Source organism: Peromyscus maniculatus, chromosome 23 (genome assembly GCF_049852395.1).
Source record: "Peromyscus maniculatus bairdii isolate BWxNUB_F1_BW_parent chromosome 23, HU_Pman_BW_mat_3.1, whole genome shotgun sequence".
NCBI lineage: Eukaryota > Metazoa > Chordata > Mammalia > Rodentia > Cricetidae > Peromyscus > Peromyscus maniculatus.
In genome coordinates, this window is record NC_134874.1 from 39,791,342 (window position 1) to 39,809,287 (window position 17,946).

General features: G+C 35.1%; 1 protein-coding gene across 1 annotated transcript; it reads left to right on the plus strand.

Annotated features, from left to right (window-relative positions):
* The first annotated feature begins 6,794 nt into the window (after window positions 1–6,794).
* LOC143270425 (vomeronasal type-2 receptor 116-like) lies at window positions 6,795–17,097 on the plus strand. The gene is made up of 6 exons (XM_076560351.1): window positions 6,795–6,877; window positions 9,567–9,858; window positions 10,221–11,024; window positions 11,772–11,999; window positions 13,094–13,217; window positions 16,169–17,097. The coding sequence occupies exons 1-6, from the start codon at window positions 6,795–6,797 to the stop codon at window positions 17,095–17,097; spliced, it is 2,460 nt and encodes an 819-aa protein (XP_076416466.1).
* The last annotated feature ends 849 nt before the right edge of the window (window positions 17,098–17,946 follow it).

Genomic DNA, 17,946 nt, shown 5'->3' on the forward strand with positions numbered 1-17,946 from the left:
AGTATCTGAATCTTTTCTCTGGATGTAGGGAATGATTGGGATTTTATATTAAAGAATGATTCATCATTGAAAAAACAAATAAAGCACAGTAAGTCTGAGTTCAAAAAGTAAACAAATCAAAATCTCACCATTGATTGAGCCATTTTTTGGAATTAGTGAACTCAGCCTATCAGTTTTCCAGTGTTGACACAGAGAACTTTTGAAGTATAGGGGGACATGGAAGAAATTTTGTTATGCAAACATGCAAGGTTTGCAGAAAAAGTGTTTTTAGATTCCCCCAGGTCATTAACATGATAGATTGGCATAGGGAATAATCAGTTTTACAAAGCAGGATGTCCTACTGATTTTCATTGAACTATATCTGGTTGGGACATTTTCCAGAATGTTTTCCTTCTCGTCTCCCTTGGCATCCTCCCTTGCAAGGTCTTTGCATCATCCTGAGTCACTGTCTCATGTAACTTTTGTGATAGAGTGTTCTTGCCAAGTCCATTCAAGTGGAGTCATCAGTGGAGTCTTGCTGTTCTGTCTTCCTAGATGAAGTCATTGGGCCTGTGGATAAAGAAGATCCCAAATGAGTTTTGAAACTTGTTTTTATCCTGAGTGCAGTGTCTCTGATGGGAAGTCTCAGGGAAGAAAATTGTCCACAATTCTCCATGGAGTGTAGAAGAGGCTTGTCAAAAATATCTGTGATTAGAGTGATGATGTCAGTCACCAAAACTAGTACAAACTCTTGCACTCACAAATACTTGAGCTGTATAAGTAGCTGCTGAACACATTGGAATCCGTGTTACACTGTGGTAGACACTTGTATTTTATGATGTTCTCTTGGATTTTTCTTTTCTTGCTCCTGCAGACTCTTGTTACTCTTAATTCCTTTGATGCTTTTCAGTGCGATTTAAAGTCACTAAGTCCTATACATAGTTATGGGAATGTGACGATTGCTGCACTTTTTTCACTTGTTAATTATTACTGCATGGATATATATGATTCTAGATGTGAAGATGAAAAGGCAATACAGTAAGTGCTTTTAAAATTTATTCCTTTCCAGAATTCAATTTCATTGTCCTCAACTAAGTTTGCATTCACATGAATTTAACTTTCATTTCCCATCCTGGCATTCCCTCTCCTGTATACACAGAACTCTTTTCCAGGTGTGTCTTCCTCCTGTTCCCTTTTTTCATCCCTCAAAGAAAGAAGGGTTTGTTTTAATTCATGTCATTTAGTAAAGTTGTTACTCTGAATCTCTCTACACTCCTCTGCCTTGCCTTTTGTTGTTCATGGGTAAGACATTTTCATGGCTTTCTCCACAGAGACAGTGATTTTCAAAAGTTGACACATTGTTTTAGGCAGTTGTTAAAGTGTAGTTTTTTCCCTTTGAGAATATGTAATGCTATTCATTGCAGTGACTACAGTGTCTTCATATGAGGATAGAGTGACAGGGACTGCCTTGCTAGCTGCTGCTGTTTTGGAAGTCAGAATATGAGAACTTGGTTTTGGGACCTCTTCTGTTAAAATGATTTCAAAATGAAATACAATTTTTGTGCATAATTCTGATTAGTAATCTTTTAGATTCTGTCAATCTTGCACCATTCTCTCCATTGCATTCCAGTTTTTCTAATTATTTACATCTGGTATGGGTGTGTTCTGCAAGACACATAGATATTGTTGGTGACCTCTGCTGGTTGTATCTAGTTTGATGCCAGTTGATTTAGAGGCCATGGCAGATAATGGAAGTAGCATTGTGTGGACTCTGCTGGAGAGAAATGTCTAAGCAGGAGTCTTTGTGGGATGTGGGATTTGTTTTACTCCATGCAGACATTCCTGTAGCCATAGAATCCACTTATTAAGGTCTGAAATGGAGGAAGATGGCATGCGTTTAATTTAGAACAATACCCTGTAAAATGGAAAACAAACAAGGTACAGGTGAGGAGTTAGCAGATGGACAATTAAGAAAGAAGATACATTTATGTCATGCTGATACAATTGTCTTTTTGATGACACCTGGATGCAGTGCTAATTCATCAGTCCTGGGGATATAGAGCAGGAAAAATGATCAGGGAGGAAAAGTTGATAGATATAAGTATGTATTGACAGTTTAGTCTGAAATAGACATAGCAAATGTGGTGACAGAAATCCATTTACAGGAGTGTGCCTATGTGCCCTTATGTGGAATGTGGGTTTCTTTTGTATTTTCCTCTCACGCTTGGTTTTCCTCACATTTTGAATGTATGAAGACAGGTATTTTCATTCTGATAGTCGTAACAAAATGTACATGGAATGTGTGGCCAGGAATATATTCATCACATTAATATATTTGTGTCTTAATTTCTAATTTTATTTTACTTTCATGCAGTCCTAATTTTAAATATATATATATATATATATATATATATATATATATATATATATATATATATATATATATATATAAAACTATTTATACTAGGTATATATACGTATTACAAGGAAGTATATCCTTTCAAATTAATGTGTATTAATTCATTTGAGCAGGATGGCTAGTTTCCTTGTCAGGTACATTTTTTTAAATGTATTTTATGAGTGGACCACAATATCCCCTAAGAGACTCCAAACAGAGAATCTCTCTACTCATCTATGAGCATCATTTTTTAACATTCACTTAAAGGTAAAGCTTACATGACAAGTCAATATGGCATTTGAACAATGCAATTACAAGTAGATCTGTTGTGTTCAGAAACTGAAACAAGCAACCCTCTCTCCCATCGGATGATCTCCCCTTGTTACTTAGCTTCTATGGGTCTGTTAATTGTAGTGTAGTTCTATTTATAGCTAATATCCACTTATAAGTGAGAACATACATGTTTGTGTTTCTGAGTCCGGGTTAACTCTACCAGGATGACCTTTTCTGGTTCCATCCATTTGCCACCAAATTTCATGATGTTATTTTTTTTAAAACTTAGAAATACTTCATTGTGTTAATGTGCCACAATTTCTTCATACACTCACCAGTTAAAAGGCATCAAGGTTGTTTCTAGTTCATGGCTACTACAAATAAAGCTGCTATGAACACAGTTGGACAAAAACCATTGTGATATGGTAGAGCATCTTTTGGGTGTATTTTCTAGGAGTGGTATAGCTGGGTCTTGATCTACAACTATGTTTACCTTCCTGAGAAACCAATATATTGATTTTCAAAGTGGCTGCACAAGTTTTCATTCCCTCCATTATTGTAGGAGTGTTCCTCTAGCTCCACATTCTCACCAGAATGAGCTGACACTTGAATTTTTGATCTTAGCCATTTTTATATGTATAAGATGGATGACCAGTGTTCTTTTTATTTGAATTTGCCTCATGGCTAAGGATGTTGAACATTTCTTTAAGTGATTCTTCGCCAGTTGAGATTCTTCTGTTGAGAACCTCTGTTTAGTTCTGTACCCCATTTTTAATTGAATTATTTGGTTTCTTAATAGTTAGTTTCCTGATTTTAGTATATTTTGGAGATCAGCCCTCTGTCAGATATGGAGTTGCTTAAGATCTTTTCCCATTCTGTAGACTGCTGTTTTGTTCTTTTGACAGTGTCCTTTGCCTTACAGAAGGTTTTCAGTTTCATGGAGAATACATTCCTTGATAGTTTGGACTTCACAATGTTTCTAATTAGGTGCTCTCTTCCCAATAAATGTATTTCATATTACAGGACAAAGATTTGCTTTGTGGTTATTCTAAAATTTCTCACAATTCCTTTCAAATAGGTTCACATTTCTTTTTGTGAACATAAAATATGAACTTCAAGGTTGATCAAAAGCTTTCCGTTCTTAACTTCACTATTCATTTTTTCATGTATTCCTGCAGTCTACAAATATAAGTACTTCAATGCTTCTATTCCATTTACTTTCATTAATAATGTGATCTGCATGTCATTTAAAGTTCCCTGAAATATTAATGGATTAACCTCCCGTTAATTTTTCCAGTCTTTCATATTATCCTTTTAAGTGAATTTCTAACATATTCTATCTCCTTTGATTTTTAAATGGAAATGATGTGAATTGAAAAACATGCAGAAATCCATAGTGGACATTTTGTTCTTTTTCTCTTTCTGCTCATGTATCTTAGTTATTGCTCTACACCAATTACTGGAAACAATCAATGCTTAATTTTAGTTTTACATTTACTTGGTGATCAGTGCTGTTAAAAACTTTGTAAAGTAGGTGCTAGCTGTATGAGTTTTTCTTTGGTAGAAGATTAGTTCATGTTACTACCGGTTTGGTGGTTGGAGGCTGTGTTGTTACCTTGATTTAAAACTCTTTCAGTTAACTGAAAATATTTGACATTAGTTCAAGAACTAAAGAACATATGGAATGTGTTTTCTCCCATTATATGGTGTTCTGATGACAGTTTTCTTTGGTGTAGAGAATACTATTTTGTCGTTCCATATTCATTTTGTGCGATTCCTTCTTTTGATATCTAAGGCTAATTTGTATATCACTGGCATTCTCTTCAGTAAGTTCTTGCCTCCATTAATGTCTTGACAATTATTAGCTGTGTATTCTCCTATCACATTCAGTGTTTCATGTTTTAAGCTAAGGACTGTGATTATTTTGAATTGATTCCTATACAAGTTGTAGGTAACAGTTGCTTTTCACTCTACTGCATGTTGATACCCAGCCTGTCAGCTGCCTTTGCTGTATAGGATCTTTGTTCTGAACTGTTCATTTTCCTCCTTGCCTAAAAAATGTTTGGCTGTACCATTGATGTGTAAATGTAATTACAACTATCTAGAAGTACAAGCTTATCCCACTATAATGATTATCATCAAGAAATCTAACCATGTGCATTTGAAAGTCTGTTTGTAAACAGAAATCATTATTTGATGTTGGTGTGCATTAAGATGTACAGAGATATTAGGGAAATTGTTTTGGAGGCTCATCAAATTTTTAAAATAGAAATTAAATGACATATGAAACAGTATTCCAATTCTGGCCTCCAGAAAACTCTACATTCAGTCATGGAGATTTTCTATCACTATGAATAATATTCTTATCAATTTTTAATTTTAGTTATTATTTGGTTTTGTAATTAAAATACATTTTTAAATTTTATTTTAATTAACTTTTCAGTATAAAATTAAATTTATTGCAATATATTTACATAACTAGATACACATTTCTACAAAATATTAACCATTTTTCATGATGAGAACATTCTCTTCTTTTTTTCATTTTTTACAATTTATTTATTAAATTTAATTTTACATATGAGCCACGGATTCCCTTGTTCTCCCCCCTCCCACCCCCCAAACCCACCTCAGCCTTCCCCCCAGTCCACCACCCATTCCCATCTCCTCCAGGGCAAATACTCCCCCGAGCATTGAGTTCAACCTGGTAGATTCAGTCCAGGCAGGTCCAATCCTCTCCTCCCAGGCTGAGCCAAGTGTCCCTGTATAGGCCCCAGGTTCCCAACGGCCAGTTCTTGCACTGAGGACAGATTCCGGTCCCACTGTCTGGATGCCTCCCAAGCAGCTCAAGCTAATCAATTGTCTTATTTATCCGGAGGGCCTGATCCAGTTGGGGGCTCCTCAGTTATTGGTTCATAGTTCATGTGTTTCCTTTCATTTGTATATTTGTCCCTGTGCTTTTTCCAACCTTGGTCTCAACAGTTTTCACTCATACAAACCCTCCTCTTTCTCACCAATTGAACACCTGGAGCTCCACCTGGGGCCTGACCGTGGATCTCTGCATCCGGTTCCCTCAGTCATTGAATGGGGTTTCTAGAACAACAATTAGCCAGAAGGACCTGGACATATGTAATGCAGCCACTAAGAGACTATGGATGTCAGCCCAGACTAATATACCCAGCAAAACTTTCAATCATCATAGACGGAATGAACAAGACATTCCAAGACAAAGCCAGATTTAAACAATACTTATCCACAAACGAAGCCCTACAGAAAGCACTAGAAGGAAAATTCCAACCTAAGGAAGTCATATACACCCCCCAAAACACAGGTAATAGATAAAGCCACAGCAGTAAACTCCAAAGAATAGAAGTACACACACACTACCACGAAAAAATTACAGGGATGAACAATCACTGGTCATTAATATCCCTTAATATCAATGGACTTAATTCACCTATAAAAAGACATAGGCTTACAGGATGGATACGAAAGCAGGACCCATCTTTCTTTTCTAATTCTTCAAATGTGTGTGTGTGTGTGTGTGTGTGTGTGTGTGTGTGTGTGTGTTGTGTGTTTCTTGAATTTGTGAATAAAATATTATAGCATGAATACTTTAGCTTTCAAATTCTCTGAATTTTTTCCTATTTAAAAGATTTGTTTTATTTTTATTCTACAAATGAAGATTTATTTTATGTCTATTGTCAGTTTAGTTATTATGTGTGTATTACTACTCAGTGGATTTTTTAAAAATTTTCACATTTTCATATATACATATAGTACTTTGAATACATGATGTAGAGGATAAAAATAAATCCCAGGTTCAGAAATATCAAGGCCACATATCATGATATATTTTCTGGAATCCAGAAGATGTAATGCCAGTGAAGGAATGGACTTGGTAGTGAGGTGATAGCAAGCAGGCAGAAATCAGTTTTCTTCTCCCATGTCCTTATATAGGCTTCCATCATATATGATCTGCATTAAAGGTACGTCTTCCTGCCGAAAGTTCCAGATTAAATATGTGTCTAAAATAACTGGATTAAAAGACTGTTTCACTACCTCTAAGGTTCAGATTATACATAGTGATGTAGATAACCAAAATTAGCCATTGCAGCTCCACCCTTTGCCAAATGAATACACAATGATAACTCCTTTTGATGTGATGTATCCAAATGAACAGACCACGAGACATAAGAGGCTTATCAAATTCATCTACTATGTATTGTGAGAATATTCTATCAATGGGGAGGCCTTAAGTAAAATCTGTCTCTTCTCTTTAGGGTCTCAGTTTCACCAAGTTTCATTGTCATCAAGTTCTCCATAGAGAACCCATGAATTCATGAGGGATACTTACAGAAAATAAGTAAGGTATTTCTGATGAGAGTGGGATGACACAGAGTTAGTCACACTGAAAATTCTTTACTCAGTTTGTGTGAAGATAATTTATCATTTCCTACATAAATATTCCCCTTTCCCCTTTTAAAAATATTGTCAAGAACCTACTTATCTCTTAAAGTTGTATTAACTATTAAGATGTCCCTCTGTGGTCATTTTAGTCATTTGAAGGAATGAAAGAGGCTGTTGTCTAACTTAATTAATAGGACAAAATCTCTGTGTTGGATCTTCAAACACATATTTATTTATTTATTTGTTTTAATGAGGCTTCAATGTTGAGAAATATCCTTATAATCATTAAAATATTTATTTCTGTATATGCATTAATACATGTATGCATATATATATATATATATATCAAATTTAAAAATACAGTTTTAACTTATTTGTACATAAAGGATGGAAAATTTCTAATATGAATAACATATCCTGTTTTAGGAACAATAATATCTTAAAGGTAATGGATAACCTTAAGGGATATGAAACATATTGTAAAATTAGAGTTGTGATAGACATCAAGTAGATATCATTTTGACCATAACTGTATGATTTCATATGTCTTCAACTTAAATGTAGATATTAAATTTATATTTAAAGCCTCCTGTAAATTGTTCCAAAGAAGTGTTCAGAAGCATGGTCATTTCTGTCTATTTTATCTACTTGATCAGATTGATTTTATTTAAGATTTTTTTAGGTTTAGTATTACTAACAACAAAATGATCTAGGGAGGGTCAAATCAGAAAATTTACTTAACAGGAACATTTACTCATAATCATTTTGTTACTAAATACATGGTATGAACAACAAACCATAATTTTATATGGATAGTCTATACACAATTAATACAAATGACAAATTCTAATAAACCAAAATTTTATGATGATTGTTGGTTGGGATTAGATTTTTATTTTTTCATTGTAAAAGGGAAACTTAATAGATGGATCTTTAGTCAATATGTTGTTAATTTGGGCGGAAACAAAAGCAAAGTATCAGAGAACAAAGGAGCATAAGGGGCAAAGGACATTTTATCTCAATTAGAAGAAAATTAACTTGGACTTTCCAGTCAGAATTAGCAGTGAGACCCAGTAGAGCCTGACATAATAGCACTTTCCTGGCTTCAGTTTGTCTCTCACAAGGCCATTTATGCTTAGAGTCTCGATTGGGACACGTGTTAGGATCTCTTTAGAAGCCAGGAATTATACATGTAATAACCTATTTATTTAAAAAAATCAGAGGAAAATATATTTAAAAATGACAAAATAAACACCTTAGAGGTCAGATATTTCCTCCATTGTCATATATTAAATGGATATGGGGATCCCATTGGACTCAATGGGACTGACATATAATATTGGCCACCATTTTGGACTGTCCAAAGTAGTCACTTGTACCAACATGGTGTAGAAGTCACATGGCATATGCATACTTTATCATACCATTAGCAATGTTAGCAGCCACGTTACACAGTTGTTTCCATTTGATGAGCATCCTCAAATCATGTGTTCAATAAACCATGTCATATTTCCTGTTCAAAATGAACTCAACTTCAGAGTAATATAATTTCATTTATTATCAGGGCTTTTAAAGCTGTTGTGTAATTCATTTTGTGTGGGAGGTAAGAACATAGTGAAAGAATAAAGAAAGAGGCAGGCAACAGAGGAAAATAAAACAAGTAGCACAAATTACCCAAGAGGGTTTAAGTCATGACTATAGGCTGTTAAACTACAGGAAACTCACTCAGTCATTCTGCTCTTCATTGTATGGCTCTTAGAAAGGAGAGGGGATGGCAATGGGAGAGAGGAAGGTTGTTCAAAGAGATGTGCATGGGTGTGGGTAGCTATAACCCCTGTCAGGTTCATATCCAAGATTTCTTGGGGTTGATGTATGTGACACAGGCAGACATCCCCATAAGCATCATTGGTCTTTAATCAGAAAAACTGAAAGGCTGCAGTCTCCATCTATATACAGAGTGAATGTGGTGTGGGAGCCTTGGAGTTTTTATAGTACAGAACAATTGAAGCTTAAAGGCTGGAAGTGTCCCTCTCCTGGTTATTTCACTATAGCATCAAAGAATTATGTTTGTGTTTTCCCATCCTAGAGATTCCAAGGTGTATATCGGTCCAGGTCAATGTTCCAGTCCAGAAATTTAATTAAAACATCACTAACCTTATATACCATGACATTGAAACTATAACCATTACCCTGATGACAAAAAATGTTTGTAGAGCCGGGCGATGGTGGCGCACGCCTTTAATCCCAGCACTCGGGAGGCAGAGCCAGGCGGATCTCTGTGAGTTCGAGGCCAGCCTGGGCTACCAAGTGAGCTCCAGGAAAGGCGCAAAGCTACACAGAGAAACCCTGTCTCGAAAAAAACCAAAAAAAAAAAAAAATGTTTGTAGATATATAATATTGACAGTATATAAGCCATTTTTACTATATCATCAGTATGTGGCCCAACATCTTACTGAAAGTTATGATGTGAGTCCCCATCATAAGTATTGGCAATCTTTCTCTCCAGGTTCAAATTGAGGAGCTACCAGTTTTCTTTGGCCTTCATATTTGCCATTGAGGAGATCAACAGGAACACTCATATCTTACCCAACACATCTCTAGGATTTGAGCTCTATAATGTCGTAAACAATCACCTGGATATTCTGCAGGAAACTTTACTTTTCCTCATAGGAATGAGAATAAATATCCCCAATTACACATGTAGAAGGGAGAACAAGCCTGCTGCTTTACTTACAGGAACATCATGGGAAACGTCCATACAAATTGGGAGACTACTGAATCTTTACAAATATCCACAGGTGAGGTACATGGCTGTGAGGGAACAAGAAACTCATATTAAACTGGAGACATTTCAGGTGTTTTCAAATGTAAAGAAGTGAGGCTGTGACTTTCATCTATTGGAGAATAAATCAGGCATTTGTTTATGTCCTTATATACTTTGCTTACGAGAGAGAAGAGTAAGAGGGTGGAGCTTATAGTCAGTGTTTAGAAAACTGTTTCTTGTGACGAATTCTTCATAAATGTCTCCAGAGAAAGGATGGGAGTTTAAAATACCATGAGCAGAATTTAGTCTATACCAATCCAAAATGTCACCTCAGGTTTAAGACTGTATTCTATGTCAATCTTTTCACTCTTGTTTCCTATTTGAAATTTTCTTTAGATTACTTTTGGGCGATTTGACACTATCCTAAGTGACAGAGGCCAATTTTCTTCTCTCTACCAGACAGCACCCAGGGACATATTTCTGTCACATGGCATTGTGATTTTGATGGTTCATTTTAGCTGGACCTGGGTGGGAGTGGTTCTCATAGATGACCACAATGCAGCTGAGATTCTATCCAACTTGAGAGGAGAGATGGATAGAAACAGAGTGTGTATAGCTTTTGTAGAAAGGATTCCATTCAACTGGATGTACTCTGACTTTAAATCCAGAACAATGCATCCACAGATCCTGAAATCATCTGCAAATGTGGTTATCATTTATGATGTCACTAAATCTTTATATGCTATGATAATATATATAAGTATACATTCAAGTGCTTGGAAAGTCTGGATCATAAAGTCACAATGGGATGTAACTACTCATGCTCCTTATTTCATATTTGATCCATTCCATGGTAGTCTCATTTTTGCACATCCCCATGCTGAGATTCCTGATTTTAGGAAGTTTATCCAGACATACAAGCCTTCCAAATATCCGAGAGATCATATCCTTGCTCTTCTTTGGAACACATATTTCAATTGCTCTTTTTCTGGACCTGATTGTAAAAGTTTGGTTAACTGTCTACCCAATGCTTCTTTGGAAATGTTGCCTGGAAATGCTTTGGAAATGGACATGAGCGAAGAGAGTTACAATGTATATAATTCTGTATATGCTGTGGCTCACAGTCTCCATGAGATGGCTGTCAAACAAGTAGAAATCCACCATCATAGCAATGGGGCGGTAAATACCTACCCTTGGGAGGTAATTTCTCTTTCTGTATATTTTATACATAGCCCTGTGACATAGGGAGGTTTCTAAAGAACACACTACATGATTGTATACAGTGGCAGGTTTTACAAAAAAGCACCTGAGAGACTGTATAAAATTCATCATCTAGAAGTCTTTGTGGACACGTGTGTTATTGTTCACGATTAATGGGTGGTAATAAGAATATTTAAATGTGTGTATCTCATCATCTACTTTGTGTTACAATTAACATCAGAATCTTGCTATCCTCAATTGAAACCCCATTATTTTTAAGCATATTTCAGAGCAGAAATAGGAGAATTAAATCCTAAAACGTCAAATGCTATTACATCCTTAAAGTTTAAAATTTGAATTTATGGTTATGATACCTAACTGACCATTTTATTACATTTTGGACATGAACACCCCAATTTACAAACTGAAACTTTGAGCAGATTGCTTAAATATTTGGATATAGCTAGCACTTCAAGGTTTTGGAATTTGTGTGAATCAACATTCATGGAGTAAATATTTTTGTTTGTCTACTTGTTATTGTGTAAGCATATGTGAATTCTTTCTTTTGAAATAATAGTCTAGAAACCTGATATGTTCAACTTTAGTCTTCATCCATTAAAATGTTGATAGCTTGGTATAGCTTGCAATTAATGTTAGGGATTTGGGACACTGAGAACTATACCTTCATTGGATTCTGTTTAGCCTTTCTGGGAATAAATTTATCATAAAGTTCTGCATTTCTTCTAGGTACACCCGTATCTCAAGAATATCCATTTCAAAAATGGTGCTGAAAAACTTATGGTTTTGGATTCACAAAGGATATTTGATTCAGACTATGATATTCTCAACCTCTGGAATTTTCCAGATGGTCTCAGACAAAAGATAAAAGTTGGAACGTTTTCTCCAAATGCTCCACAGGGCCAAGAACTGTTTCTGTCTGACCATATGATACAGTGGGGTATAAGATTTGCAGAGGTGGGATGGATCTTATCTCATTGTTTTGATCCTTATGTCAATAGAGATGTGTTTGTGGATGTAAGATTGTTGGTTTCTTACTGAATGCCCATCTGCATGCCCCAAACTACTGACATTTGAGAAAGTTTTTGTTGCCTTATACAGCATGTGATTGTTTGTTTTCCAAACTTTTATCTTTGGATACATTTTTCCAATAATAAATACAGTGTCTATTTATTAAGTTTTCTTTCCTGACCTGAAACCACCTGTCATGAGTAGTAATTTGACTCCCAGATTAGGAACTATCAGGACATGATCATTTTGCTTTTATCACCTGGCAATGCACTGTAGCATGGAGGGCACATGTACATGGGTTAATTACATATCTTCCTGATGATAAAAGAGACAATTTGTCAAACAACCAAAAAAATATAGGCTGACATAACTTAAAAACATTGATTTATTGTTCACACTTGGCGTGAGCAGTTCATAATGATTCAGGCTATCATGGCAGGAACCTGAGAAAGTAAGTCATGTTGTATCTCCAGTCAGAAAGTAGACAGATGTGAACACTCTCTTCTCATACTTTCTTCGTTTTATTTCCTGTCCTTAACTACATTCAATGAAATGGAATACCTAATTATTGAATATGTCTTCCCACTTCAAATACCTTAATGTAGATCATCTCTCAAAGAAAGTCACAGAGAGAAGTTTATATACTAACTCTGAGTCCTGTCTAGTAAACAAATGTGAAATAACCATGACCATTGGGAAACAATGATACTCTCACACCCGCCATCATAAAGTATACAACAAGAAGAGGATGCCATTACAGTTGCCCATTTAAACGTGTACTCAGTTAGCAAACATCTTTTTTTTGCCAAAACTCTTATTTTTCACAATTGTTCAGTTTTCTATTATCTTTAGGCCATTATTTAAACACATTGATCTTCATGTATATACTATATTGAAATTAGAAGCATCAAAACAAGAATCTGCAAAGAATAATTATAAAACCTTGCCATCTCATTGTCCAATATTGAGAAATAATATTTTTTTTTTTGTTTTAAAACTATACACTCCTGATTATTTCCTTTTCACTATTTAATTCCCAGCTTCCTCACTCTGTGTGTAGTGAGAGCTGTGTTCCTGGATTCAGGAAATCACCCCAGGAGAGCAAGGCTGCCTGCTGCTATGATTGTACTCGTTGTCCAGACAATGCGATTTCCAATGAGACAGGTAAGTGTCAGTCTAACTGGGGTATTCCCACCTCTCCTCAGTGTTCTGCAATTTCTAAGCTGAGAAGTTCTGGGAAGGAAAAGTAGAGATAAGTCCTGTTGTTTTTGTCACTTAGAAGTAAAAATAATGTGGTTCATTTTATCATCATTTTAAATGGTGCTCTGGCTGTTGAATCTCTTACTTGATTCATATATTTGATCCACTGGAGCCATTGTTCCTTTCAGAGAACAAATTTACCAGTCACAGAATAGTCTGCTTTATTTCACCATGGCATTTAACACACACACACACACACACACACACACACACACACACACACACACACACACACACAGAGGCACACACACACATGCACACACATGCATAGGCACACACACTTGCACACACAAACACACACATTATAAATACTGAATTTTCTTGCATTTCAAATCATATTTAGTTCATGATTGGCAGATATTTAAGGATAGGACCTTTATGCCACACATTGCATAATTTCAGTCATGGTTCTAGGTTTATGATCAGAAAGATCATATTTGATTTACCTGTAGACATGTTTTAATATGTTTTGTTTTAGAATCTTTTTCCTTTTGTTTTATCTGTGAGTGTTTTTTTCCTGCATAGATGTATGTTCACATGTATATGCTTAGTGCATATGAAAGTTAGAAGAGGGTTGCAGAACTCCTGGAGATGGAGGCACAGAGAGCATTGATATTTCTGTGGGTGCTTGAAACTGAAACTAGGACCTCCTTAAGAGTAATAGTATCCTGAACCACAGAACCATTTATCTACCTTCATATTTTGGTTTCTAGTAAAATAACATTCAACGTTCCCTTAAAGTGTATCTTTCTTCCCATTTTTCCTCCATCCCCATATGAGTATTAAAAATTCAAGCACCGTAACGTCCGTGGATTGGGATGTGCTTCCGTAACATAGATATTAAATCTAAAACTTGTCATGGACCAGACTATAACCACTAGGGAAGTATGTCAATAACCTATTTTGAGAATCTTTTATTGAACACAATTATTTTAAATCAATAGTTGCTATGTATCATTAATTTGAATCTAGATTTGTATAACTTCTGTGTTAATTTGATTAACATAAGCTAAAGGATGTAGTAAGTACTCATTGATTCATTGTATACAATTGTCTCTGTTTTTAAACAAGTTAATGGAAGCATTATTAGACCTAGAAGAGGTAAATTATAGGACAATGGCTCATGAAAACTATTTGAAATGGCCTATCATGACTTCTGGAATGATGCTATTGTGAATAAGCCATGCATAAATGCAAACCCTTGATCTTTTAACAAGGTAGGGCACTAAATTTGAAGAACCCTTTTTTCCAGGAATAGGTGGACAAAGTAGAGGAACTTTATGTCAGAATATATAAAAGACAAGAAAATAGGCATGAGACAATTGAGAACACTGAATGTTCAAAGCACACACAAACACAATGTTGAATATGGAGAGGAAGTTAACGAGGATTCCTCAACATTAATGTCTAGTGAGAATTTTTCATATATTAATTGGAATACTTTGAGTAACATAATGTTTTTTCTGAAGACGCAGATGTCTTTACTTTATAAAGATAGAAACTAGAAATTTTTGGTGGCTTTAATTTGCTAAATTTAAAACATGCATATTGAGACTGACTATACAGACCATCAAAGTCTTAATGCAAAGTATAGGTACTCTATATACATGGTAAGTTCATGAACTTGCTAATTTTATTCATTGGAGGAAACTAAAAACATCAATATCAAATGCATGTTTGTAGTTTAAGGAGACACTTTAAATTATTATAAGTAAGAAAGAAGAAAATACAACATAAATGTTAATATTTCAAAATAAAGAATCCTAAACCTCAAATCCTATAGAGTGAGTTGTATCTATATTTTAAAATTCATATTTAAATCTTTATTGAATGTGTATCATGACTTATGTAGCTTGTGCATTTACAAAATAATATATGGGGTTGTGCAGATGTATCACTCGTCATTTGTTGGAAACCAATAGAAATAAACACATGGAATATAACAGAGACAAATTTCCTCAAGAGTGTGAGCACAACAGGAAGCACATCTGGAAGAAACAAATAAAACGCTGATAATGGAGTAAAAGATGCTACAGAGTCTACCAGAAAGATGAATTCCATAGATTTTTAATTAGAATTTTCAACACCAATTAAACTGCAAATTTCACTTTGCAAAAATATCAAGTATTTTAATTGAAGTTATGTAATGGAAATATTTTAATGAAAATATGTAATAAATAGTTTGACATTGTATCTTTTGAATTCAAGATGAAACATAAATTATAATGATAAAGTATTACAAAACTTATTCCATGATCAACTAAGACTAAGCCCAGAGTTTCATGTCTATCTGTTCAACAGATATTTTCTCCCTGGGAATGATTAAACAGATTCACAAGGGGATTTTTTCCATCTTTTATGAATCTAATAATTCTCATTCCCACAAGAATTATCAGAGAATGAACAGTTTGAAGAATTCAATAAATTCAATGTAAACAGATAAGTTTTGATATTAGGACTGAGAAAAACATTAAAAGAAAGACATACCAAAGCATGTAATTTTTACTTAACTCACATGAAAACGTCACACAAGGGAATACAGAAAGAGGTGATGATATGATCAAGTTAGGCTTAAGTAATTTAATTCAATAGTTTATGGCAATATAAAAATACAAATTATCACTTAATTGAAAATATATTTAAATATAACAATGAAAAGGACAGACTTGTCAGTATCGATGTGGAATGGTTGATTAGATCTCATTTGGTAATCATCACTATTTAACATTTATTTACTTGAGTCTGAAACATGAAAAGGAAATGTGGGCAACTGACAGAGAGCAGGTGCTGGGAAGTGGCTTGAGATAAAATGAGAACCTGTGCAGAGACTCACAATAACTTTAATTCCTCAGTAGATATGGATCATTGTGTGAGGTGTCCAGAAAGTCAATATGCAAACACAGAGCGGGACGACTGCCTCCAGAAAGCAGTGACTTTTCTGTCTTATGAAGACCCTTTGGGGAAGGCACTCACCTACTTGGCCCTGGGCTTCTCTGCCCTAACAGCTGGTGTTCTTGGTATCTTTGTGAAGTACCACCACACTCCCATTGTCAAGGCCAACAATCAGGCTCTCTCTTACATCCTGCTCATCACTCTGATCTTCTGTTTTCTGTGTCCATTGCTCTTCATTGGCCATCCCAACACAGCAACCTGTATCCTGCAGCAATACACATTTGCAGTTTTATTCACAGTGGCTCACTCCACAGTCTTGGCCAAAACTGTTACTGTGGTTCTGGCTTTCAAGATCACATTGCCAGGGAGACTGATAAGGTGGATAATGATATCCAGGTCTACTAATCTTATCATTCCTGTCTGCACTCTTATCCAACTTGTGATCTGTGGAATTTGGGTGAGCACCTCTCCTCCCTTTATTGACTCAGATGCTTACACTGAACATGGACACATAATTATTCTATGCAACAAGGGCTCCACTCTTGCCTTCCATTCTGTCCTGGCATACCTCTGCTCCATGGCACTTGGGAGCTACACTATGGCTTACCTGTCCAGGAACCTGCCTGACACATTCAATGAAGCCAAGTTCATCAGTTTCAGCATGTTGGTGTTCTTCAGTGTGTGGGTCACCTTCCTCCCTGTCTACCACAGCACCAGGGGGAAAATCACTGTGGCCATAGAAGTCTTCTCTATTTTGGCTTCCAGTGCAGGTCTCCTAGGTTGTATCTTTATCCCTAAGTGCCATATTATTTTGTTCAAACCACATAGAAATGTGCTTCATCATGTTAGGAACAAAGGACATTTTAAAGGAAAAGTCAATTTTACGGCATAGTCCATGTTTTTCTTATTATAGAGAAGTCTTCCATCTTGTTTATCACCCAGGTTTCAGTTGTCACAGATAAAATAGTGATTTAAGATTTTATATGTTTTGATTTCTTTTATTGATAAAATCCATCTTTATTCTTTCAATTCTAATATTATTTACAAATTTCTCTAAATTAGAAAGTTGAATTCATAAAAAATTATTGTGCTCTCTATATTAAATGAGAGATGAATGAGATGTGTATGTATTCTTCACCTCTTCAACACTGTGCAACTTTAACGTTATAACACCACATGATATCATACATTTCCATGTGTTTTTATGCCCTTGTTAGGTTTCCTGGATTCATCAAGCTTACAGTTCATGTATGATGCTTCTATGAAGAAAAGCACATATTAAAAAATTAATACACTTTTGACAGGAAGGAATTACTACCTTTTTTAATTGCATAATGAGCTGTGTAGTGAGTAGAACACAGACCAATACATTTTTTAATTATAGGCTAATGTCAGATTTGAGTTAATCAAGTACTTATTCAAGAAGTCAATTACTTAAAGTTTATGTTAAATCTACAAACATTGTTCAACTCTCTGCTATAAATGGTTCTGTACAACTTGTCTTCGCATCTAATTTGACACACATACCTAAACATTTTCTGTACTCAGCCATTCACAGTTCTTCATTTTTGATAAACTGCCCTATATTCTTTCAGCTAAACCTCTGTATTGTGTGACTACTGTACATTTATGAGGACCCATTCTTCTACATTTTATCAACATGTCATAACTGATACATAATTTTTTGGGAACAACTTTTATGACTCTTCTTATTTTTAGTCTAATGTATATTTATATAAAC